The sequence below is a fragment of the Pelodiscus sinensis genome, chromosome 20 (genome assembly GCF_052426305.1).
Source record: "Pelodiscus sinensis isolate ZL-2025 chromosome 20, ASM5242630v1, whole genome shotgun sequence".
In the NCBI taxonomy this organism is placed as follows: domain Eukaryota; kingdom Metazoa; phylum Chordata; order Testudines; family Trionychidae; genus Pelodiscus; species Pelodiscus sinensis.
Window position 1 is genome coordinate 24968988 of NC_143071.1, and position 26882 is coordinate 24995869.

The 26882-nt window shown below is 46.1% G+C and overlaps 1 protein-coding gene across 3 annotated transcripts in view; it reads right to left on the reverse strand.

Annotated features, from left to right (window-relative positions):
- The window catches only part of RAB40B (RAB40B, member RAS oncogene family), a 74958-nt gene that overhangs the window by 14647 nt on the left and 33429 nt on the right, over positions 1–26882 (reverse strand). For 2 of the 3 annotated variants that reach the window (XM_006129606.3, XM_089771975.1), the window contains exons 2-3: positions 1130–1190; positions 373–433 (exon numbers count right to left, since the gene is read on the reverse strand). In XM_006129606.3, the coding sequence (XP_006129668.1) occupies positions 373–433; positions 1130–1190 (122 nt within the window). Of the gene's footprint in view, positions 1–372; positions 434–1129; positions 1191–17674; positions 17714–26882 lie in introns of all 3 variants that reach the window. The other variant, XM_075903535.2, reaches the window with a different exon arrangement.

Below are 26882 nucleotides of genomic sequence, written 5' to 3' on the forward strand. Positions count from 1 at the left end.
CATGTATCTAGCTCTGACAAGATAAGGGACCCTCTGAAGGCAGGGAGGTGGGCTGGGTTCTGGAGTGCCTACGGGATAAAGCATTTACACTATCATTTCCTAAATTTAATCTTGGTCTTTATTTACTTAATAAAAAAGTAAGAGATACTGTCTCTTTGTTGAGGTTGAATTTTGTTTCTTTCCCCCAAGAGAACCCTGTGTTGTATTCAGAAACATCCCAGAATCTTTGTGCTAATTTACTTTATACAGTGAACTTTAAGAGCCAGTGCAATAAGGTTCAATACTCTTGTGATATATCTTTACCAGCTCTACATTCATTCATCCATCATCCACCAGCATTACACAGTACAATGAAGATAGCTTTGAGCTTACCTGAGCGCCTCTTGAATAGGAACGAAATATGGTACAGAATCTCCCTTGTCCTGATGTATCCCTAAACAAAATAAGTTACAGGATATTAAGAGAGGCAGGCAACTTCTTATGCTAAGAATTAGTTTTTAACAGCTCATACACATTCCAGCTCATACTAACCAGACAATATCATTTTCTGATCTCTCAAGCCTGGTCTACACTGGGAGTTTAGGTCAAACTTAGCCGCATTAGACTGATGTTCTAAACAATGAGTCCACTCCACTAAGCCTGTTCTGTCAACTTTAAGGACCACTAAAGTCGATTTTGGTATTCCTGCTTTTCACAAGGAATAATGGTAAATTTGACCTTGCATGGTTAACTTTAGTATAGTGCAGATGCAGTGCTGTGAAAGTTGATGTTCTTGGCCTCCATGACATATCCCACAGTGCTCTGTTGTGACCACTCTGGCCAGGACTTTCAACTCTGCTGCTCTCTGTCAAGCCCGGCCCCCCTTCCTTCTCCCGCCCACATGCTCCTGCAGGAAGGGAAAGTTACACTCTTCTACTATATGGGAGATGCAGACCAATTTTCCCATATGATGTAGGAAAACATTTTCCCCAAATCCTAGGCTAGTGCCTGACTTAATCACCAGATCATTTTTCATTCCTTTGCTAGGAACTTTCAGAGTGCAGAAGACAATACCTGCCCTGAGAAGTTACAGTCAACTGACTATATTGTTTAAAAGGCACCGAGGAAGAACAACGGAACAAATACATACCACAGCTGTAGTTTTATTCGGCGGCCATCCAGAAGTATCGTCGTCGTCTTGTAATCAATACCTGGAAAAAGTTTTTGTTTAGAATTGGAATTTTTGACTACCTGCACTAAGTACAATGTCTAGACATATAAATCTTTAAAAGAAGTTAACAAGAAGGAACAAGTATATCCATTAGGGCAATGTGTATAGGCAAAACACATTGGCTGCGTCCAGACTGGCAAGTTTTTCCACAAAAGCAGCTGCTTTTACGGAAAAACTTGCCAGCTGTCTACACTGGCCGTTTGAATTTCCACAAGAACACTGACTTCCTACTGTCTGAAATTAGTGCTTCTTGCGGAAATGCTATGCTGCTCCCGTTCGGGCAAAAGCCCTTTTCCGGAAATGCTTTTGCGCAAAAGAGCCAGTTTAGACAGCTGAAAACTGTTTTGCGCAAAAAAGCCCCGATCGTGAAAATGGCGTCTAGTGGCGTCTTGTGCAAAACTGCGTCTAGATTGGTACGGACGCTTTTCCGGAAAAGCATCCGTGCCAATCTAGATGCTTTTTTCCGCAAATGCTTTTAACGGAAAACTTTTCCGTTAAAAGCATTTGGGGAAAATCATGCCAGTCTAGACGTAGCCATTTTGTGGATTTGAAGTTATAGAGACCTCAAAGTATGAGTGTCATCTTCTCATTCAGGAGCACATTTTCCCAGCTCCTTGTGATGGGCCACCTCTTTTCCCATTCACAGTTCTACAACATTCTTGCGGCAATAACACCAATTGATGACATGGAACAGTGGAGATATGTTCCAAAAGTTTCATCCTTCTTGAAAAATAGAGGAAAATAACACTGTCTTCTTCCCTCATTCCCTACACGACTTTGCAGCCACCTTGTCCTCTTTACAAATGCAGATGCTGCCTATAAAAGTCTGGCATTGCAAGCTTCCAAAGGGTTAGGGCCACTTGCTTCTCAACTATCAGAGCAGGTTTTATTCTGGCATTGCTACACGTCAGAGTGTGGAAAAAGTAATTCACAAAGTTCCATGAAAGCGACCTTATGCATACAAGAGTTTTGGCGCTGTTCCAACTGGCCTACTTGTCCAGACTGCTTCTGGAAAGTTCCTGCTGGTTCTAGGCCAGCCCCTGCCAGTTTGCCCAGGGAACAGAGACCTACTTAGTCTAAGGCTCACATACTTTCCTTCTAGCACTTTTTTGTAACCCTCTGACCTGTCACAATTTATATTTTTTGTTAGTCTCTAAGGTGCTACAGGACCACTTGTTTTTTTTAAGTTACAGACTAACATGGCTACCCTTCTGAGATTTTTCTATGAAGGTATATTACTTTTTTTTCTGATTTTAGAAAAGCCTACCCTGGATACCATTTAACCTGTTTTAACTGGTCACAGCACTGGCAGTGTAAGATATGAAACTGAATTATAGTTCATATATATATAAACAGCTAGTAACAGAATCTGAATTTCTCTACAGTTAGCATTAGTCATTGCAACTTTTGAAAGATAAAGGCTTTTGCCATGAGTCATCAGGAACAGCATACAACTATAACAATGAGACCAATAGGTGTTGACTGTGTGGTTGAACAAGTGTAATGTTCTTCCAGAACATTATTCATTCATCTACTGTCTAGCTTTGTTTGGCTTCAGCTTCAAGAATATACAGCCTGAAATCTGTTTTTGTGGAATAGAGAGAGGTGAATGAGTATGTTTGAGCAAAAGCATACTATCAGTGCCAGCAGCAATACGGTAATTTGTTTCTTCAGCTTTCTTTTATGCAATATGGATTACAAAAAAGCTCTCCATAATTTCTACTGAACAAATCTGGATTTATTAGAAGAAAAAAAAAGTCCTTTAACTCCGCTGAAAGTTTTAGTTTTAGTTTTGCTTTTTTAAAAAACAGCATTTTAATTTGTTGTACATTTTCAATTGTTAAAGCTCTGGCCCAATTTGCGAAACAAGGTACTTTAACTCCAAGTCACACTTTGGAATAATTATGCCTTATTAAGTATTTGCATCTGCAAAACAGTAGAGAGAGTCTGGAACAGAATTACCTTGAAAAATTCAAGTACAGCAACTATATCATTCAAAGATGCGGGCATCAGAGGAAGGTCATTGACAAAGTGACAAATTAAGGAAGGAGCGTAAAGTTAAATGTGCTTATAAACAAGTTTGGGAAGGAGCTTAAAGTTAATCATGTGCTTATATACCTTGCTGAACTGTGACATACAGCTGAACAATTTCTTAGCTATAATTATTCGTTTGAAACATATCTTTTTTTTTTTTTGTAAATCATACTTGAACTGCTCTCAGTTTCGATTAACAGTTATTTGTCACTATTCGCTGGATAGTTTGGAACAAAATTTTTAAACTAATGGATTGTTTGTGCTCAACCGTTCAACTTAAATACTGTTTTTATAATTTGTGAGGTGTGAGAATCAGGTATTCTACACCGTATTTTTTTCTGCTATTTGGCTAGATGGCAAACTTTTAAATAAAAGGGAGAAGAAAAAAATCAGATAAACAGCGAACACTTGTGTTTGCACTCTACTGCCCTTGCTCACACACTAACACAGGTATCCATTTAAAGCGTAGACCATTCCTCCCCAAACAAGAGTCACATGAATGATTTCAAAAAGCAAACAAGGCAGAACAAACATAGCTAAAACAACACAAAAAAAAGACCCAAGTTCTGTCACATAAAGCTTCATTAAAGGTGCAGTCTATTACTTTAGAACAGTGATTCTCAAACTGGGATCCATGGATGCCTTTCAGGTGGGGTGGGGCTCAAGCTCAGCCCTTCTTCCCTCCTCCCACAGAGGGGAGGCTGCACTGGCAACTCTAGCCTGTTGTCCCCCCCCCCACGAGGTTGGAGCACCAGTGCCAGCTTCCTGCTGGGCGGGGGGAGGAAGAAAGCCCCAAGTCTCACTGCTGGATCCACCTTGCGTGGAAGAAACAGAGCCAGAAGCAGCTCCATGCACTGCCACTCCCTCTTCCCTGGCTGGGGGAACAGCAGCACACGATACCCTGGCTGGAGGCTTTCCCCGTTGCTCCTATTGGTCTGAATCCAGTCAATGGAAGCAGCAGGAGCTTGTTACCTACCAGCTCTGTGCTCTTGGGGAGGCAGGGAGTCACACTCACGGAAAACCATTCCCCTCCCCCAGGCCTCTGCTAGAATCAAAGACAAAACAATGAAAAGGCTGGGGAAGACACACTTAAACTAATTAAGGAAACACCCCAGCCTCATCTGCATTGAAGATAGAACAGAGAGACATCTCCATTAGTAACCATAATACCATCCTTGCCACCATGGATGTAGAAGCTCTATATACCAACATCCCACATGAAGACGGATTACAAGCAATTAGAAACACTATCCCAGAGAACACTACTGCCAACCTGATAGCAGACCTATGTAACTTTGTTCTCACCCACAATTATTTCCAGTTTGAGAACAACTTATACCTCCAGATCAGCGGCACAGCCATGGGTACACGCATGGCCCCACAGTATGCTAACATCTTTATGGCTGACCTAGAACAACGTTTCCTCAACTCCCGTCCCCTTTCACCCCTCCTCTACCTACGGTACATCGATGACATCTTTATGATCTGGACGCATGGCCAAGAAACACTGGAGATATTCCACAGAGATTTCAACAACCTACACCCCACCATCAACCTCAGCCTGGACCATTCTACACGAGAGATCCACTTCCTGGACACCACCGTACAAATCAACAATGGAAAATTAGACACCACTCTCTACAGAAAACCCACCGACTCATACAGTTACCTACATGCATCCAGCTCCCATCCAGAACACACCACACGATCCATCGTCTATAGCCAAGCCCTTCGATACAACCGCATCTGCTCTAATCCCACTGACAGAGACCAGAAGCTTCAGGATCTCTACCAAGCATTTATAAATCTCAACTACCCACCCAGAGAAATAAAAAAGCAAATTGAAAGAGCCAGACGAATACCTAGAAACCATCTACTTCAAGACAGACCCAAGAAAACCAACAATAGAACACCACTTGTCATCACCTACAACCCCCAACTTAAACCTGCCCAACACATTATCAATAAACTACAGCCTATATTGGAACAGGATACCATACTCAAAGAGGCTCTGGGAGACAGACCCATAGTCTCCTATAGACAACCACCTAACCTCAAGATGATTCTTACCAACCACCACAGGACATACCACACTAATACCAACCCTGGTACCTTCCCTTGCAACAAACCCCGTTGCCAGCTTTGTCCACATATTCATTCTGCTGATACCATTATTGGACCTAACCAAGTGAGTTATAAGATCAAGAACACATATTCCTGCACATCCAGAAATATAATCTATGCTATCATGTGCCGAAAGTGTCCGTCTGCTATGTACATTGGACAAACATCTCAGACACTTCGCCAAAGGATTAATGCCCACAAAACAGATATCAGACAAGATCACAAAGAGAAAACAGTTTCTTGCCACTTTAACCAGAAAGGACACTCTCTAAATGACTTAGCCACCTGCATTCTGCTACAAAGACCTTTTACATCTGCACTTGAAAGGGAATCCTCTGAACTGTCATTCATGTTAAAATTCGACACTTGCCAACAAGGACATAACAAGAATTTGAACTATCTCACCCATTACCAAGACAGTTTCCCCAATTATCACCTGTAATACCATTAACTCACAAACATCCCACTCTCCCTACCTTTAATATCATCAATTCACAGACACTTACCTTCCTTCCTCCCTCTCCCCCCCCCCGCATCCCCCTTCTGTTCTGCAATGTGATTTGTCCTTTTCATATTTGTTCATTTTTTTAATTGTATCCTTTGGTATATATGGTTGTGACTACTTTCTTCCACTATTTGATCTGAGGAAGTGGGTCTGGCCCACGAAAGCTCATCATCTAATAAACCATCTTGTTAGTCTTTAAAGTGCTACATTGTCCTGCATTTTGCTTCAACTACCCCAGACTAACACGGCTACATTTCTATCACTAATCTCCATTAGCATACAGAATGGAGACCAGCTCTTCCAAAGCAGGAACTGCACTGAACTATGGGATACCGAAAACAGAGAAGCACTGCTTGATGGGAAATCTCTGCTCCAGATGCTAACGAACCCTGGCCTGGTCACACCCAAATTAGTCATTATCAGACCAATTCTAGTAATGGATCCTATTGACATCCAAAATACTGAAACTGCCTAGTTGCATTGTGAGCTCGTTCAAGGAATATCACCCATAACAAGGTGTGAGCAGTCTCTGTTGTCTCACCTCTGTCTACCCATAAACAAATCCAGTGCTCTCTTCAAACTATTGTCCCATCCCTATAAAAACTCCTACCCTTTCCCAAAAAAAACTGTTCTGATACCTGGATTTAAACTTCATCAGTTCCATTGAAACATCTTCATCTCCTGTCTGATCGTGCTGGGGGCTCTTCTCTGCTTGTCTCCTGCCCTCTAGACCCCTGGCTCCCATCACCCTCTGTGATGGTGCAAGCTCCACGGAGTGGTGAGGTCTCTCTCTCTCTCTCTCTCTTCCCCTCCTCCCCCCACCAACTACCTCTCTCTAAGCATAGCCTCCTGACTCTGCCCTATGTAAACTGTTATATGGTTTGCTAGCCCTAACATTTGTAATCAGTTTCAATTTAGATTTAATATTGTAACTGTTTTGTGTGTTTGGCTATATATACCCAGAAATAAATAACTTTCATTATTAAGCTGGTTGCTCTCTCTTTCTTTCTCTTTCGCTCACTCTTACTCAAGAGGTGTTGTTTTGGCTTCCCCATTCACTCTGCAACAATGCTTCTTGCACTCAAACTAAAGATACCTGTAGTACCCAAAATCCTGTGGGGTTTGCTCATGGTGTGGTTTACCAGTGAATGATTGTGGTGTGAGAGTGGGGACAGGGAAGTGCTGAACCTGGGGGCATATGAGGATGGCAGCTTAAAGTGCTGTTTAATCCAGCCCACTGAGTCCAAAGGCACATGAGGGTGCAGTGTGGCATTGCTGTTAAACCCAGCCTGCTGAGTCCATGGACATATGAGGGGTCAGCTTGGGAGTGCTGAATACCCAGGCCTCTCAGACGAGCTCTGTTAGTGGATGTGAGCGCCTGTGTGTGTTGCTAAGCTAGGAAAAACCCCATCCTGAGGAACCTAGTTTCTGCAGGAGAACTCCAGTGGGAGGCAGAATTGGCAGCAAGGAGATTCAGCTCCGTATGAGAGCACAAGGAAGCACAAGCACCACACTGATAGAATTGTTAATCTCCCCCCAGCCCCACAAGAGTAACCCTAATAAATGAGCATACTCCAGAGTATTGAGCAAATCTGGTAACAAGGTGGTGCTTGGGTCACAATCCCCAGGAGAGGAGGAGGGGTGCAAAGGCAAGCAAGTGCCCCTTTCTCCTCATGCCCAGACCCTGCACCCCCTCACTCACCTTCCCACTAAGACCCCAAACCCCCAGACCACTCTTGCACCCTCCCCAATAGCTAGGCACCCTACCCTCTGCCTGCTCCTGCACCCTCCCTCCAGGCTAGACACCCTACCCTCACCCTTGCTCCTGCACCCTCCCTCCTGGCCATACACTGCCCATTCCCTTGTTCCTGCCCTCTCCCCCTGGCCAGACACCCTACTCACAGCCTGCTTCTGAACCCCATCTCCTGCCCAGATCCTGTATCCCTATCCCATTTGCTGGCTGCCCTGTCCCACACACTGAAAACCTGATTTTTGGCCCCACCACAGAGCCCAGGGGGAATCCACAAAATCTACAAACCCCATAAGAGTTAATCTGACCTATGGGAAACTCTGAACTTCAGTCCTGCTCTCCCTGCCCCTCCCACCTCATAGGGCTAGAGCGCCAGGGGAGTGAATTTTCTCAATTGGGGTCTACATCAAGGGGCTTTGGGGGGTTATGAAGAGTTTTTTTTCCTTTTGCTTGTCACTTGTGTGATCCTCAACTGATTTTTCTGTAGGTCAGTGGCTCCTGACCCAAAAAAGGTTCCCCAACCCTGCCATAAATAAAGACAATGTTGAAACCTTTTGTGTTGGACATAAATTCATATTTTACCTTATTTAAAATGAAGTTTGGTAAACTAACATGAGAAAATTGAAACGCTTAATCTGTTTAATAATTTTGATTAATATTTTCTTTCTTACTGGTTAAATAAAACGGTTACTTACCTGTAACTGTTGTTCTTCAAGATGAGTTGCTCATGTCCATTTGAATGAGGTATGTGCACATGCCACGTGCATGGTTCCTAGAGTGTTTTTTCCCCAGCAGCACCCGTCGGGCCAGTAGGTTGTCCCTTGGAGTGGCGCCGAGATAATAGCACATAAATACCCCTGCCGGCCCTCCCCGCCTCGGTTCCTTCTTGCCGGAGACTCCAACAAAGGGGAGGTGGGTGGGAATCAAATGGACACGAGCAACATATCTCGAAGAACAGTTACAGGTAAGTAACCGGTTTTTCTTCTTTGAGTGCTTGCTCATATGTATTCAAATGAAGTGACTCCCTATACCAACCCATCAGGAGGTGGGGTGGGAGGTGAGACCTTGCAGAAAGACTGAACCTGTTTTAACTGAAAACGTATCTTTATTTGCTTATTTTACAGAACCGAATTCAGAACAGTAGACCCAGGGCTGCGTCACTCCTAGCTTGCTGTGTAATGGTGTAGTGTGATGTTAACATGTGGACTGATGACCAGGTGGCCACCCTGCATATATCAACTATTGGAACCTGTGCTATGAACGCTGCTGAGGATGCGTGCATTCGAGTAGAGTGGGCCTAACATGGGGCGGGTCCTTGCTGGCCAACATGTAGCATTCCCTAATAAAGGATGAGATCCAGAATGAGATCCAGGAAGACAGTCTTTGGGCTGATACTGGTAGGCCCCTCATCCTCTCTGCAAAGGAAATAAAGAGCTGAGATGACTTATGAAAGTGTCTTGTTCTGTGTATGTAAAATGCTAACGCCCTTTTTGCATCGAGTGAGTGTAGGGCTTGCTCCCTAAGGGATTGGTGCGGCTTTGGGAAAAACACAGGTAAGTATATATCCTGGGACATGTGAAAGGTGGAGATTACCTTTGGGAGGAAAGCCAGATGCGATTGCAACCTCACCCTGTCTCCAGAGAAGACCAAGTAAGGAGGTTCTACCAACAAGGCCCTGAGTTCAGACACTCTCCTTGCCAAAGTGATCGCTACAATAAAGGCTACTTTAAAGGAGAGGTGTTTAAGGGAGCATGTGGCTAATGGCTAGAAGGGTGGTGACATGAGTCTGGTAAGTAGCAGGTTGAGGTCCAGGCTGCCTCACATGTGAAAACAGTCTGTCTACCCCTTTAAGGAACCTCCTAACTATATGGTTCATGAAGAGGGATCCAGCTCCATCCCCTATGTGAAAGGCTGACATGGTCGTCAGATGTACCCTCATAGAAGACGTTGATAACCCTGCCTTGTCTCAGCCCCAGCAGATAATCTAGGATTATTGGGATGGGCGCAGCACTAGGGTGCACCCTTCTATCTGCTGCCCAAAGGGAGAAACTCTTCCACTTAGTGGAGTATGCTGCCATCGTAGTGGGTTTCCTGCTTCCCAGCAGTACTGATCTCATGGCTTAGGAACAAGCTAGTTCCATCCCAGTCAGCCATGGATAAGCCATGCTGTTAGGTTGAGGGACCTGATGTTTGGGGTGATACAGTAGGCCTTCCCCTCAGCCCTGAGTGATTACATCTGGACTGATGGTTAGGGCTTGTGGCTCGTTCTGGAGCATGTCCAGGAGGATGGAGTACTAGTACTGTCTGGGGCTATTAGAATGACCTGGGCCTTGAAAGTTCAGACGCTGGCTAGGACTTTGTGAATCAGGGGAAACAGGGGAAATGAATAGAGAAAGCCCCTGGGCCAGTCGTTGACCAGCGCATCACCTCTAGACCCCAGTCATTGGCCTAGGAATGAAAAATAAGTCGGGCACTTTTTGATCGCCTGTGTGGTGAATAGGTCCACTAGGGGATAGCCCCACCTCTGGAATAACCTGTGTAGTAACGCCCCCTTTATGGACCACTCTTGTGTTCTGAAGGAGCGACTCAACGTGTCCGCTAGCACATTCTTCGACCCTGGCAGGTACGCTGCCTGGAGGTGAATGTCATGGGCTATACAGAAATCCCATAGGAGTAGGGCTACTTGACAAAGGGGAGAGGAGCGAGCTCCACCCTGTTTGTTTATATAGATCATTGCCACTATATTGTCCAGAAGCACTAATACTGTCTTGCTGGAGAGCTGGGTGAGAAAGACTCTGCATGTGTTCCTGACTGCCCTCAACCCCCTGACATTTATGTATAAATCTCTCTCCTGGAGAGTCCAGAGACCCCGTGTCCTGTGGTGAGCTATGTACACACCCCAACCCGTGTCCGAGAAATCTGTGACTAGCCTCACATTGGGTATCTCGGTCAAGAAGGGTACACCCTTGCACACCTCTTCCCCCTGAGTCCACTAGTGTGTCAATTGAAGGACTTCCTGTGGGACTGTCAAAACTGAGTCCTATTGTACCCTCGTCTGATTGAAAGAGCAGGCTAACCAGGCTCGTAGTGGTTTGAGCCTCAGTCTGGCGTGCAGAACCACATGGGTGCATGAAGCCAAATGACCCAGTAGCCTCATGCAGATCCTTGCAGCTGTGATTGGGGACAACTTGAGTCCTTGTATAATGTTCTGTGTCCTGTGAGGGAGTTAACATAGACTTTTCCTTGTTTATCAGAAGGTCCACGTCCACAAACAGGGACCTTATGAAGGCTATATGGGTTAGTACCTGCTCTTTCGACCAGCCTCTGATGAGCCAGTCACCCAGGTATGGAAATACCTGAATTCTGCATCTCCTGAGGAGAGCTGCAACTGCCACCATGCACTTTGTGAGCAGTCTGGGGGCAGTGGAGAGTCCAAATGACAGGACCACAAATTGGAAATGTTCCTGTCCTATCACACACTGTAGAAATCGTCCGTCTCTCATTCTTATGGCTATGTGAAAGTAAGCATCTTGTAAATCAAGGGCCATGTACCAGTCTCCTATTTCTAAGGCAGGGATGATGGAGGCAAGCGTGACCATTCTGAACCTTTTCTTCTCTATAAATCTGTTGAGGTACCTGAGGTCCAGTATGGGTCTGAGTTCCCCTTTTGCTTTGGGGATCAGGAAATAGTGGGAATAAAACCCCTTGCCCTCTAAGTGAGCCGGGACCCTTTCCACTGCTTCCTTGTGTAGAAGCAGAAATACCTCCTGCCTTAAGGGAGCCTCATGAGATGGGTACCTGAAGAGGGATGGGGAAGGGGGTGGGTAGAGGGGAAATGGAGGAAAGGGATAGAATAACCCATTTGTATCAGGTCCAGTACCCACTTGTCCAAGGTGACTCTGGCACAGGCCTGGGAAAACTGGGACAATCTGTCCCCAAAGGGACCGGGGAGGGTGGTGTAACGTTTGAGGCGTAATCCCCAAGCGCACCTTCAAAACAACTGCTTAGATTGGTGGTTTGGGGGTGGGCCCGCAGTCCTGTCTGTGTCCGCTCATGGCCACCGCCTCCTGTTGTGATTACTGGCCGCCCCAGCATTGCCATTGCCTCCTGTACCCGTGTTTTGAGGTCTACACCTCCACTGATCCTGCCTATAGGGATGGTATTGTGGCCTCCCTTGTGTCCTAGTATTCAGGGATCGTCTCTGTGGGGCCGGTGTATGGATTCCTAGTGACCTTAAGGTGGCCTTGGTGTCTTTGAGGCTATGGAGTCTAGAATCGGTGTTCTGTGAAAAGAGAGCCCTGCCATCAAAGGGCAAGTCCTGGATGGTATTTTGTACATATGGTGGAATCCCCGATACCTGCAGCCATGCGCTCCTGCGTATGACTACCCCTGAGGCCATGGCGCGGGCGGCAGAGTCCACAGAATCTAGGGCCACCTGCAGTACTCTGAGGGCTATGGTTCTGCCTTCATCTGTTATGGCTGCAAACTCGTATCTAGATTCTGGAGGCAAAAGGTCATGAAACCCGCTTCAACGGCTCGATGTCAGGATGGCGGTCGGTTTCTACTGGAGTGCCCCAAGGATCTGTTCTAGGACCAGTTTTATTCAACATTTTTATTAATGACCTGGATGAGGGTATGGATTGCACCCTCAGCAAGTTCGCAGATTACACTAAGCTAGCGGGAGAGGTAGATACGCTGGAGGGCAGGGATAGGGTCCAGAGTAACCTGGACAGATTAGAGGATTGGACCACAAGAAATCTGATGAGGTTCAACAAAGACAAGTGCAGAGTCCTGCACTTGAGATGGAAGAATCCCAAGCATTGTTACAGGCTGGGGACCGAATGGCTAAGTAGCAGTTCTGCAGAAAAGGACACGGAGATTACAGTGGATGAGAAGCTGGATATGAGTCAACAGTGTGCCATTGAAGCCAAGTGGGCTAAAGGCGTATTAAAGCGCATCAGGAGAAGCATTGCCAGCAGATCCAGAGATGTCATTATTCCCCTTTATTCAGCTCTGGTGAGGCCACATCTGGAGTACTGTGTCCAGTTCTGGGTCCCTCACTATAGAAAGGATGTGGACACATTGGAGAGGGTCCAGCGGCTGATAAGGGGGCTGGAGTGCATGACCTATGAGAAGACACTGAGGGATTTGGGTTTGTTTAGTCTGCAGAAGAGAAGAGTGAGGGGGGATTTGATAGCAGCCTTCAACTTCCTGAAGGGAGGTTCCAAAGAGAGTGGAGAAAGGCTATTCACAGTAGTTGCGGATGGCAGAACAAGGAGCAATGGTCCCAAGTTACAGTGGGAGAGGTCTAAGTTGGATATTAGGAAAAACTATTTCACTAGGAGGGTGGTGAAGCACTGGGATGGGTTACCTAGGGAGGTGGTGGAATCTCCATCCTTAGAGGATTTTAAGTCTCAGCTTGACAAAGCCCTGGCTGGGTTGATTTAGTTGGGATTGGTCCTGCCTTGGGCAGGGGGCTGGACTTGATGACCTCCTGAGGTCTCTTCCAGCTCTATGATTCTAAGAGATACCTTTAAAACAGGACGGGGAACCTTGGCGTGCCAGCCATATGTAGTGTGTCAGGGTTAGCTGCAAGCGAGCAGACACTTTTTGCTTCCCTGCGTGTCCACAGGCATAGAGCCTTGCAGCTCCCAGAGGACATGTTCACCATTCTCAGCCTATGGAAGCTGCAGAAAGTGAAATGGGGGGAGGTGCTAGGGGCTTACGTATTGCTGGGTGAGTCCCTGCATGCCACCGCACCCTCCACTTCCCTGTGCTGGCAGCTGTGCAGGCCTGATTAAATATCAAATTATTCTGTGGGGGAGACTAGGGAGGTGCTTGGGCTGTAGATGTCTCCTGGGCCAGGAGCCTGAGATCCCTGTTCTAGATAGATCACTCCTAAGGAAATCCAATAAAACAAATTTTATTGCTACAAAATGGGGGGAGGGGAGGAGGAAAGTGTCTGTGTGGTTTTTTTTAAACTCCAGGGAACACCTGTTAAATTTAGGAATTTATAATCCAGGGATCCCTTGCCAATTTCACTTCACATCTACCAATGGGAGAAGCCACTGAGATTTGTATGCTTGTAAAGGATTGAAAATGGACCTCAATTACTATTTTAACCATAGGGTGACTAACATCAACCTACACTAGCATGACCAGTGCCATAAGAAACATTTCCAAGTATAGAGCTATAAAAATATTTGTGGCTATTTCTGACGATATTCAATATACTGCAGCTGCCTATAGTCATGTGTAGGATGTTGCTACTAGTAAGCTTTTTTCTTTTTAATAAAAGCATCATTTAATATCTTTTTAACCTCAGTAAGAAAGTACTTTCCTAAAGATAGCAAAAGACATATTTACACAAAAAAGCCACAAGTAAAGAGAAATTGGTTAATAAATGAAACATAAAAATACAGAATGCCAATCTGAGACACATCATCAGTCAGATGATATTTTCATGTAAATCTGCCAGTCTATTCTTCAGCAGAATTACGTAAGTACATTAGATTACTTGACTTTCTTCAATGAACATTTTCCATTCAGAGTGGATTTTAAAAGATATGCATGTTTTATTCATATAATATCATTACAAAATTTAATTTCTCATTTAAAAATACTTGAATTTCAAGTAACAGCCCCACTCCATTACTGCTGGACAACCCTACATAAACAAGTTCAGGAAATTGGTTATCATATTAAGGTGCACAAACAATAAAGAAAGCTTTGTGTAACTGTTTTCTTTTAAGGCTCATCTGTTTTGTTCTTATAAGCAAGATAGATTTATAATTTAGAAAGTACAAGAAGCCTGCTAAGTATATATTCCATTTCTGATCAAAAGAAAAAAAGCAGACATTGTACAAGGCAAATAATTACATATATCCTTGCATTACTACATGCATAAGTAGTACATTGTAGGATGCAGGTTTGCAAGCTCTTTTATTTTTTTTTAAACTGATGAAATGTTATATTGGTGTATTAAAGTAAGTCACACAATAAGCTCAGTGAAAGGATCATCATGCCAGTTTAAATTGAGAAATTAATTTTCATTAAAAAAGGTTGCTATTTCCTTGAGCTTAAATCTTTGCATTTCACTAAGGCCTGGTTCACACTAGCACTTTACTCCAAAAGTAACTGGCCATGGTTGATAAACTAACTCAGTGGTTCCCAATCTTTTTTTATACCATGGACCGGCAAACCCATCACAAACTTTTAGTGGACTGGAAATGTTTGATTTGCATACTTCATTATGCAAATAATGAATATGCAAAAAGGCAAATAAAATGTTACTGGTCTGCTAAGGGGCTGCTGTGAACAGCTGGTTTCAGCTGCAGCAGCCGCCTGCCAGGTGGCAACTGCTGGAACCGAAGCCAGGTGTACCTCAGCCCCTGCCCCCAGAGCCGCTGTGAAGCGCCAGCTTCAGCTCCAGCAGTCGCTGCATCCTGGCACTGGTCCAAGCCTGTTGCACCACCCTTAGGGGGTGCTGAAGTCAATGCCGGTAGTCCTGCTTTTTACCAGGAGTAATGCTATTTCTGACCATGCATGGCCACAGATACAATAGGGTAGACACTACATTGCTGGAAATTCAACCCCATTGGTCTCCGGGGGGCCTCTCACAGCTGTCTGCTATGACCACTCTGGCCACAACCTCCGCCTCAACTGCTCTCCCATAGAGCTCAAAAAGCCCTGGGAATAGTAGACTGGCATGTCCCATCTGGACAGTTTTGTGAGTCCTTTGCAAGCGAGCAGCACACTACAGGACATGTGGACATGAGTTCCATGAGCAATCTGTCCAACACTGACGACAGCAAGTACTTCTGCTCCCATGGCCTCCACTTTCCATGGGCACAGAAGAGCTCCAGCCTGGAGTGGCCAGGAGATCCTGGACCTCATCGAGGTGTGTGGGGGTATGAAGCCATTCTCAATGACCTCGGGATGAAAAAAAGGAATGTCAATATCTATGGCAAGATCACAAGCTGCCTCTGGGTGAAAGGCCATTCCAGGGACACCTAGCAGTGTAGGGTGAAACTCAAGGAGCTGCAGATGTCCTATCAAAAGGCCAAGAAGCAGAGCACATACTCTGGGGCAGCATGTCACACCTGCTGCTTCTATGACCAGCTGGATGCTATTCTGGGGGGAGTGTGGCCAGCTCCCCCACCATGATCATCAAGTCTGTCCAAGGCACGCCTGGTGTCAGCCTGTGGGAGAGTGAGATGGCAGAAGGCCATGAGAAGAAGAAGGAGAAGACTAGTCATATGATGTTGCCCAAGAGCCAGGAGCTGGTCTTGACATTGGAGCTAGTCCCCCTTTCCCAAGACATCTCCCAGGCCATCAACAACCACAGGGAGGGTACTTCCAGTAAGTCCTCTAACTTTCTCTAACTACAAGAAGGGTCAGGCAATGGGGTGTGAGGGGCAGCATGCTGTCACTTTGCCTACAGAGCATGGAGGGCACGGAACAGCTTGTTCATGTGTTTGCAGATGGAACACCAGTCTTGCCTATTCAGCTCCATGAAGCTCCCATATAGGAACTCCTCAAATCCTTCTCACTAGGTTCTCAGGGAGGCCAGCCTTACTCCATCCTCTGTGGTAGGACACCTTCCCAAGCCACGCTAACATCACAAACATCTAATACGCATGCGCAGCCCAACCAGCTACAACAGGGACATCACTCAAAGAATAAAGGGATAAAACCTGTGTACTTAGAGCTATTTTTGTTTTCCTCTCAATGGTATTAGTGTCATTAGATAAAAAATGGAATTGTTGATAGTTATGTTAGAAACCAAATCTCAGAATTTTTTTTTTTAAAAGATGTGGTATATATGGTTTTTAAAATCCAGGTTCAGCTTACAGTAATGTAATCTAAGATGGCTGAATACACAGAAAAAACATTTGTTTTTGAACTTAGGTTGGTATCAGCTAGGGAACTATCTCTTAATTGAAGTAACGGCCAGCCCATTACTATAAATAGAAAGGAAATAGAGAGCATAATTGAAGTCACGTGTAATTCTATCCTGTCCAAATATTTACAAGTCAGTGATGAAATAGTCTGTTTTTATCTGCGTATCACTATAAATTTATCTTGCCATGGGTATTAGAACTAAAAACTTTCCACTTCAAACGGAAGCATCAATTACAAACTTCAGCATTTCCTCTGCTCCGTCAAAGGAAAGGATATCAGAGGAAGGCAGTAGCTAATTAACTGAATGTTTACTACAGATCTCAGTTAGAATCCTCAGATGAAAGGTGCTATATATAACATGTTATTGTGTATAAGTATTATTAGCATTATGGGGAAGCGGGAAGGAACATGCTTCCCTTATTTTGGTGTGTTTTAGTCATGGCTTGCAGGATGATATTCCAACTTTTCTGAAAGTTTCAGAAACCTCACAAAGCTCATCAAGTTGTGTGTTTCTTTAAAAAAAAAAAAAAAAAAAAAAAAAGACACAGAATACTATCAGGGCCGGCCCGTCCATATAGGCGAACTAGGCGGTCGCCTAGGGTGCCAAGCTAAATGGGGCACCAAATAGTGGCACAATATCATTGAGGGGTTTGGAGGTGGGGGCGCCGATTGCATGGTTCACCTAGGGTGCCAGTTGCTGGCAGCTAGTCGAGGGCCGCCCCTGAATACTATACAGAAAAGGTATTTTTGTTTATTCTCTCCCCTCAAAAGGACAGCATGAAGGAGGTAGTTCCCCTTCAGTTTATTCTGTATGAGCTTGGCCTTTATTTCTCCATGGGGCCTGCTCCTTGTTGGGAGATTTGCCATTAACTAGTATGGGAGCAGGAACAGGCCTCAGATACCACTATATTCTATCCTGGGAATAATTTGCATATAAAATCCTGTGGTCATGATAACAGGATTTTATACTACCCACCCCCTTTCCAATCTGATCCCTCTAGCATGACTTGTTTTTTAAAAAGCATTTCTTCCAAACCAAAAGAGAGCCTAACTCTCAATTGGCATTTAAAAAAATCTTGATATGTGTTAGTATAACAAACAAGACCCCTCAGATAAAATACATTGTGTGTGCACACAATATACATACTGTAAGCAGGGTCTGAATCAATGCTTCCATTACAGCCAGCTGGAATAGGAAAGAAAGCTTGAGTGTGTTTATGTAAATATAGTTTGCTCCTGCTTTACTTAGATGTGTTAGATATTCAGCTGATAGAGTGGTCTTTTGCTCATTGTAATCAACTTGGCTGGGGTAGGGTCACAAATTGTGTTAATACTAATTGCAGTGTCTGTAATTATTGGGGGAAAACAAGGGTGTGTTTAGACTACACCTCTCTGTCAACAGAGATATGTAGATTAGGCACATCAAAATTGCTAACGAAGCTGGAATTTAAAAATCCTGTGCTTCATTAGAATAAACATGGCTACCGCCTTTTTCCCCCGAAATGGAGCTTTTTTGAAAAAAAAACCCCAAAACCCCAAAACGGCAGTCTAGACAAGGATCTTTCGAGAAATAAAGCCTTTTTCAAAAGATTCCTTATCCCTCATAAAATGAGGTTTACAGAATCTTTTGAAAAAGGCTTTATTTCTCAAAAGATCCGTACTTAGACAGCCATTTTTTCCCCAAAAAAGTTCAATTTTGAAAAAAGCGGCAGTCTAGACGCGGATCTTTTGATCTTGAAAAAGTTGGACTGTGTTTAACCCACTTCAAAAAGAGAGACACTCTTAATGTAAAGAACGTCAGGTGGACAAGGGCTCCACTACCAAAGACCTGTGTGTGAGGTTAAGAGGGGGAGGGCAGGACTCTGAATCAGCAGGCTACATGCCCTCCAAATGTGAACTGTAAGACTTGTTCAACCTGTTTCTCCCCCGTTCCAATGATAGAGCTAGAATAGACTCCATAAAGAGAAAGCTTTGGCTGGGTTGATTTAGTTGGGACTGGTCCTGCTTTGGGCAGGGGGCTGCACTCGATGACCTCCTGAGGTCTCTTCCAGCCTTATGATTCTATGAGTCTCTTTTATTATTTTAAAGTTATTTCAGCAGATGCTGTAATTTTTTGTGACTGGCCTGTGCTTTGGGCCAAGAACTGGAATCACTGGATTTGGCCCACAGCCATATCCACCACAAGCTGGTGGGCTGTGGGTGAGACAGCAGCACGTGGCCAGCAGGACGGCTGGCGGGAGCAGCAAGTGGGCATTTCCCTATGCTCAAATGAGAGGAGACTTCATGATGATACCCAGAATTCATAGGTATGCATTGACCAGACAGAGCTGCGAGTGGACTGTTGAAGTAGAGAGAGGCATACTATGGACATGTCTACATTAAGAAACTATTTTGAAATTATTCAAATCAACTTAACTCCCACTTTAACAAAATCAAAATAGTGTATCACCACTAAGGGGAAACCTCGAAATTAGTTAGAATTAGTCCAAAATAGCATGGAGCATGCCTCGGTTTTAGAGCCCTGTAAGCACTCTGTGGAGGGCACAAGGAGGGCGGATACTTCCTGTGGCTCCTTGGTCAGGCAAGCTGCAATGCGTGCTTTCAGGAGTTACTCTCTACAGTTGCATTTCACAAGTCACTCCTCCACTGCCTCCCCCTTCGCAGGACGCAAAAGGGACACAGTGGACACGTGCCTTCTTATGCTCTGGTTGCCCTTGCAGATGCCACAGCACAGAGCCAGAGCTACTGAAAATCAGTGATAGGCTCACGGGCCTCGTACCGTGCCTCATAGTGCAGTACTTCCAGACTGCCTGCATGTTGCTCCAGCAGGACAAGGATGAGGACCTGCAGGACAAACTCCACCGTGGACCACAAGCCCTGCTCACCAGATCTTGGCACTCCTGCTGCTGCGCATGACCCTCGATCCCCTGGACACAGTGGAATGCTGCTTCTGGTGGTGGGAGATGAATTCGGACTGGTGGGACCACATTTTCCTGAAGCTATGGGACGATCAGCAGTGGCTGCAGAATTTCTGTATGTGGAAGGCCACCTTTCAGGAACTCTGTGGGCCCATGCTCCTGCAGATAGCGAAGGCCATCAACCATGTGCTGCTACGTGAGGGTTGTCATTCTGGAGAACGTGGACAGCATCATGGATGGCTTTGCCACCATGAGCTTCCCCAACTGTGAAGAGGGGAGCATAGATGGTACACACATCCCCATCCTCTGTGCCTTGGACTTTATCATTAGGAAGGAATACTTCTCCATGGTGCTACAAATCTCATGGATCACAAGTGACGCTTCACCAACATCAGTGTGGGATGGTTGGGAAAGGAGCATGATGCCTGCATCTTCCAGAACACCTGCCTATTCTGAAAGATGCTCACCGGCACTTTTTTCCCCGACTGTGCCATCAGAGTTGGGGAGGTGGACATGCCCATTGTCACCCTGGGCAATGCAGCCTACTCCTTGCTCCCCTGACTCATGAAGCCCTACACGGGCAGCCTGAACCTCAGAAAGGAGCAGTTCAACACCAGGTTGATGCATGGTCATTGAATATGCGTTCGACCATTTAAAGAGGAGGCTTAGGAGTCTCCTCATCCTCTTGGACCTTAGTGAGCACAATATCCCCTTTGTGGCAGTGGCCTGCCATATGCTCCACAACCTTTGTGAAAGTACAGGCGAGACTCTTTTGCCAGGGTGGGCGGCTGAGACTGAACATCTGGCCAGGGAATTTGAGCAACCAGACACATCAGTGCCATACAGAGAGCACATCAAGAGGCTGTGCTCATTAGAGAGGCCTTGAGGGAGAGTTTCATGCAAGGCCATCTGAGAGACTCTCCCTCAGGGCTCTCCACAAGGGGATCCCATACACCCTCTGTATGCCTTTCATCTCCTACCCCTACCTTCTCCTGCTCTCCCTTCCTCTGCCCTCCCTTCCCACCTTCCCCTGTCTCCTGCAGAGCAAACAATAAAGACATTTTTTTTGTTGACAAAACAGCACTCTTGATTGGGGAGGGGGGGGAATGGAACCGGGGTGGGACTGGGTAAAGAACCTGGAATGGGGGAGGGTAAAAGGGGGGCTCAGGGATGGGACAGAGTAGTGCCTGCCTCTGGATGGTCGGGAGGCTTTGGCTGCCCTAGAGATCCCACTGCCCCATGTTCTGGGGCCCCGGCAGTCACTGGAGAAGCTAGGAAGGCAAGCTATGGGGTGTGTGTGTGCAGGGATGTGGCTGGCAGCCCGCTCCATGCACAATGCCATGGGCTCTATCACTGAGGTGAAGGAGGGTAACATGGCATTGTGCTGGCATGCCAGCTGGTCCCAAATGGCCTTCCTCTGCTCCCACTCAACCCAGCACCCCTCCTGATTGGCGGCCCACTGCTGGCACTCATCCTCGAGTCCCTGCACAAAGGATTGCAGGCAGGCCATCTGCTCCTGCATGAAGTTCTCCTGGGTGCATTTCCAATTGCAGATCCTTCTGAGTTGAGTAGATGGCATGGGAGGTGGAAGTGCACCAAGCTCAGAGCTGACCCAGCTGTGAAGAAAAGGGCAGCCATGCCAGGGGTCACTGTATATGAAGCCTAGCCCTAATCTCTGAGCCGACACTGACAGTCTCAGATGATGGCGGTGTGCTTTGAGCAAACTCTCTTGTTGCCTAGACAGCGTGCACTTTCCTGCAGGGGCACCGATGTCCCAGGGGAGCATCTCAATATCTACGGCCCAGGGACAAGCATGCATGGGAAGTTACCAGACGAGTCAGAAGCCTGTGGGCAGGAGGGGGCACGGGGTGCCTCAGCTTCCTTCTGTGTCCTGCACACCCCAGGTCCAGCACTGGCAGCATCCCGCAGAAAGAGAACTTCTCTCCTTGCCTGCTGGATGGGGGTGAATGTGTGCTGGGAAAAGTGTGTGTGAGAGGAAGACACTGCTTGCTGGAGAGTGCTAGTGGATTCCCCTCCACTTCCTTTTCCCCCAGCAGATTCCCATGCATATGATCAGTCTCCTCTACGTTGCTGCACCTGACTGGGAGCAAATGCTGAATGCAGGTATGACCCTCTGCCATGTGCGGCACTGCTGTGTGGTTCCATGACCCCAGATTCCTTAGTAGTGTCCCACCATGGAGGCCAGAGTAAGACAGGCCGCTCCAGGAACCTTGTGAGAAGGATCAAAGGGTTCCTGTGTGAGAGCATCATAGGGTTGAGTGCTCCTGTATGCTGCGCCATGTGCACAGCCACTGACGGCTGTTATGTGACCCTCCCAGGCCAAGTAGGCTGAGAGAGGAGCATGCAGCCCCTTGCAACCTGTCACTGATGCCTACATGTTGATAGGTAAAGTGAAGTGCCCTGCTTGGGCTCCTCCAAAGCCAGAGACACACCTGGGGGGAGGGGGAGGACTGGTTCTAGGATGAGGAGCAGGTCATGGCTGGTGCGCATGGTCACCTGGCTGGCTTCCTCCTCCTTCTCTACCACCCAGCCATCCTGCAGACATTGGGGCTGTATCTACACTGGCAAGTTTTTCCGGAAAAATCAGATGATTTTCCGGAAAAGCTTGCCAGCTGTCTACACTGGCCGTTTGAATTTCCGGAAAAGCACTGACGATCTCATGTAAAATCATCAGTGCTTTTCCGGAAAAACTATGCTGCTCCCATTCGGGCAAAAGTCTTTTTCCAAAAGACTTTTGCCCGAAAGGGCCAGTGTAGACAGCATAGTTCTGTTTTCCGCAAAAAAGCCCCGATCGCGAAAATGGCGATTGGGGTTTTTTTGCGGAAAAGCGCGTCTAGATTGGCCACGGACGCTTTTCCGGAAAAAGTGCTTTTCCGGAAAAGCATCCTGCCAATCTAGATGCGCTTTTCTGAAAATGCTTTTAACAGAAAACTTTTCCGTTAAAAGCATTTCCGGAAAGTCATGCCAGTGGAGACGTAGCCTGGGTGTTTCCTGGCCAGACTCTATGACGATGGCAGGGGAAGATGACTGGCCCCCCTCCCAGGATGGAATCCAGCAGGTCACACATAGTACCAGCATGTATGTAGTGCCACCCCGAAACCATCTGCTCTGCTCCCTGGCCTTGCTCAGAATTATGTTTATTTTAGAACATATTACAAATTCGAAAAAATAATGTGATTTTTAAGCCTAAGAGGTTTTAAAAATCATATACTTTGGGTTATTAATTTTTAAAAACCAGCAGTTTTCCCCCCTCTACAAAACTGAGGCACGATCTAATAAAAAAGAATGTCTGTTGCTTTGGAATAGTAATATTAATAGGTCTCAATCCTTTTTTCAGTTCCACACTGGCATTCAATAGTGGTCACACTGGGCTGTGATTCACAGCAGAGCACCATTTTTTGGCAGGTGTCTTGCCCTTCATCATTCTCCATATGGACCTGTGTCATTTTCTGGAAGTGCCCACTAGTCTGATTTCTCGCCCTCTTCCAAGGGTATCAGCAGTCTCACCTGCAACTGTGGCCAACTGCAGCCCCAAAGTCTAGCCTCAGGGTCAGCCACAATCAATATAGGCCACTCTCCGTCATAGCAAGGTGTGGTGCAAATCTCACTCTGGGCCACAGCCCAGTGACCCTCTGGCAGCAGCCTGTCCTGCCCTCCTTCACTCTCCCTGAACTACTGACATTCCCTGGGCCACTTTCCCATGACTCTTGCATCTTCTTGACCCTTGTATCAAGGCCTACAGCCTGGGAGGTGACAAGATAGAGCCTCCCTTTAGTTCCCCTTAGCCTGCCCAGCACTGCTCTGCCTAAGTGCTTCTCCTTTGTGGGAGCTGGTCCTGCACTCTCACTGGCCAGAACCCAACTGCCTACTGCTCTGCTGAGCAGCTCCTTATGGCACAGCTGACCAAGCAAGCTGTTCTCTGATTTTGTGCAGGCTTTCTCCAGCCTGCTTTAATCCTTTTCCTGCAGGAGTGGGGCAGCCACCCCAGCATAGGGTCTTACTGGAAACACACAAAACTTCAAACTCTTTATTTTGTGTCCCCCTTTTTTGTGATACGCACAATCTCTATGAACACAGTTCAAACAAACAACATAAGATCAGGCACATCCAGGAAAGTAAATGGAAAGTTGGCAAATGTGAAATACTATGATACCAGAAAAAATACCATGACTTAATGAAAAGTTGTCTTATCTAAGCTTCTCTAAATATTTGCTTTTGGATTAATGTGCACAGGATAGATGACAGAATTGCGGGGCCCCTGGGCAAGATGTGTGTGGAGGTGGTGCCATGCTTGCAGGAGTGGCAGGGCCTCGGGTGGAAAGGGTGGGGCTGGGGATAGCCTCCCCTCTTCCTGGCATAAGCACCACCTGGCATTCTGGCACAGACTTAAAGGCTCCAGCCATCGTGGAACCTTTGGGCCCTTTTGAATCATTGGGCCACAGGCATTGTTCCCTCTAATCTTTTCCTCCATGTGTAGATTTTTTCCATCCATGAGCAAAATAAATGGGCAGCATTTAAATTTCTCGAGTGATCACACAAGCACACAGACAAGGAACACTGGTCACAGGCAGGGACGGCCCGTCCATATAGGCAAACTAGGCGGTCGTCTAGGGTGCCAAATGCAATATCATTGAAGGGTATGGAGGGGAGGGTGCCAATTGCATGGTTCACCTAGGGCACCAGTTGCTGGCAGCTAATCTAGGACCGCCCCTGAGGGCAGTTGCCCCCTTTACTCCCGACTTCTCATGTCTGCAGCCTGAATGTGTGTGCCCAGCTGATTAGGTGTAATAATTGCTCATTTGGCCACTAATTATAAATGTTCAACTTCTTGATCTATATTTACACTAAGGCAAGACTGGATGCAGACAGAGCTGTTACACAAACTATAAAACATTGCTTTCCAGCTCTTACAAAACTTTTGTTTACTTCTTTAACATAAGGTTTAGAGCATAGCCAAAGTTTTTACTAGAGAATAGCTTCAAAACTCAAATAAGATTGAAAACAGATGCAATACTTCACATTTTGCTACATATTCCAAAAGAAAAACCATAATGGCCTGTAACATCTTGGCACTTAATAATAAACAAGTTTAATTGTCTCAAGAGAATCATGTACTCAGCCCACTGAAGTCAGTGAGAGTCTTTCCAATGATTTCTTTGGACCATGGATCAGGCCTCATATGAAGAAACCGATTCTAAAAGAGACAAACCCATTTCAGTTTAAAAAAAAATAATCAAGCTATGTTTATGATGTGGTATACAATACACACAAGTTTTGTAATTTGTATTGTGTAAATCTACATTGTGTTACTACAAAGCACTCTAAGGTCTGATCTATACTAGGAGTTTAGATCAAATTAGGCCTAAACGATGTGTCCACACTACCAATCCCATTCAATTGACCTTAACGGCTGCTGAAGTTGATTTTGGTACATCTGCTTTTCACGAGAGGTAATGCAATTTTTGGCCTTGCCTGGTCAAAATTTATGGTAGTGTAGGCATGGCATTACAAAAGTTGAAGTTCTTGGTCTCTGGGAGGCATCCTACAACACTCCACTCTGCTCTTGCCAGAACATTCACCCCTGCTGCTCTGCAGGTGAACAGGTAAAGCCCCAGGAAATTTGAATTTCATTTCCCGTGTGGCCAGCATTGAGAGCAAACCTCAGAGTGGGAAGCACTTCAAGTCCCATGAGCTCCAGTTCCCAGGGACACAAAAGAGCGCCAACATGGAGTGTGCAGATGTTGGACCTCATCGAGATGTGGGGAGAGGAATCCATTCTCTTGGATCTCCAAAACAGCAAAAGACACCCCAATATTTACAATCACAGATCGCAAACTCCCTGGTGGCAAAAGGATGCTCCAGGGACTCCCAGCAGTGTTGAGTAAGGATGTTAAGAGGCAGGTAAGCATCATTTAATCGTGTAGTCAATATAATTTTATCAACTACATGGTAAGTTGATAAGGGAAGGCTTCTTCAGTCTCAGCTCGCACTGGGGTTTAGAGGAGCTACCACCGCTGCAGCTCTGCAGTTGAAATGTAGTAAGAGCCGGGCACACAGGTAGACCGGCTCCTACTACATTTAAACTGCAGAGGTGCAGCAGGGGGAGCTCTCGGACCTGGATCCCCCAAGGGTTTTAATGGGGACCTGCACCACCACGGAGAGAGGCTGCATCGCAGCAGCATCTCCTCCCCCCCCCCCATGCGGGGATTGGGGAGAGGTGGCACCATGGAGATATGCTGGGAGGAACCGGCTTTTAAGATGGCTCCTCCTAGCACCAGCTCCTGCTTCCCCCACTCCTTTCTGTCTCTGATACAGAGGCAGCAAGGCGGGGGATGGAATCAAGTAGTTGACTAGACTGCCCAATAAGCCTAGGCTTCTCAGGTAGTCGACTATTCGCTTAGGGTACGTCTACACTAGCTTGTTAGTTCAAGCTAGGTAAGGTAATTAGGGCAAGCGGAGTTGCAAATGAAGCCTGGGATTTAAATATCCCGGGCTTCATTTGCATATTCCCAGGCACCACCATTTTTAAATCCCCCTTAGTCTGAACTCCGTGCCCGCGGCTACATGTGGCATGGAGTAGGTAGTTCGAATTAGAGATCCTAATTCGAACTACCATTACTCCTTGTGTAACGGTACCCTACCTAGCTCGAACTAACGAGTTAGTGTAGATGTACCTTAGATCCCTGGTGTTGAGTTAAAATAAAGGAGCTGAGGCAGTCCTACCATAAGACAAAGGAGGCAAATAGACAGTCTCATGCATCGCCACAAACATGCTGTTTCTATGGCTAGCTACATGCAATTCTAGGTGGGGACCCAACCAGCTTCCAAAACCAGACCATGGAGTCAACCCAAGATACTTTGGGCAGCAACATGAGGACAACTTGACGGCAGAGAGAGAAGAAGATGGCTAGCTGGCAAGTAGAGAAAGCCAAGAACTTTTTATAACCTTAGAGCCAATCTGCTCCTCCCAGGACAATTCCCAGCCAAGCACTGATCCCGAGGAAGGGCACTTCTGGGGAGTTTGCAGATTTTTTTCTTGTTACAAGTGGGTAAAGGCAATTGGGTTTGATGTGTGGACACTCCGGGTACGTCTAAACTACATGCCTCCGTCGACGGAGGCATGTAGATTAGCCAGATCGGCAGAGGGAAATGAAGCCGCGATTAAAATAATCGCGGCTTTATTTAAATTTAAATGGCTGCCCCGCTCTGCCGATCAGCTGTTTGTTGGCAGATCGGGGCAGTCTGGATGCGACGCGCCGACAAAGAAGCCTTTCTTGATCGGCACAGGTAAACCTGGTTTCACGAGGCATACCTGTGCCGATCAAGAAAAGCTTCTTTGTTGGCGCGGCGCGTCCAGACTGCCCCGATCTGCCGACAAACAGCTGATCGGCAGAGCGGGGCAGCCATTTAATTTAA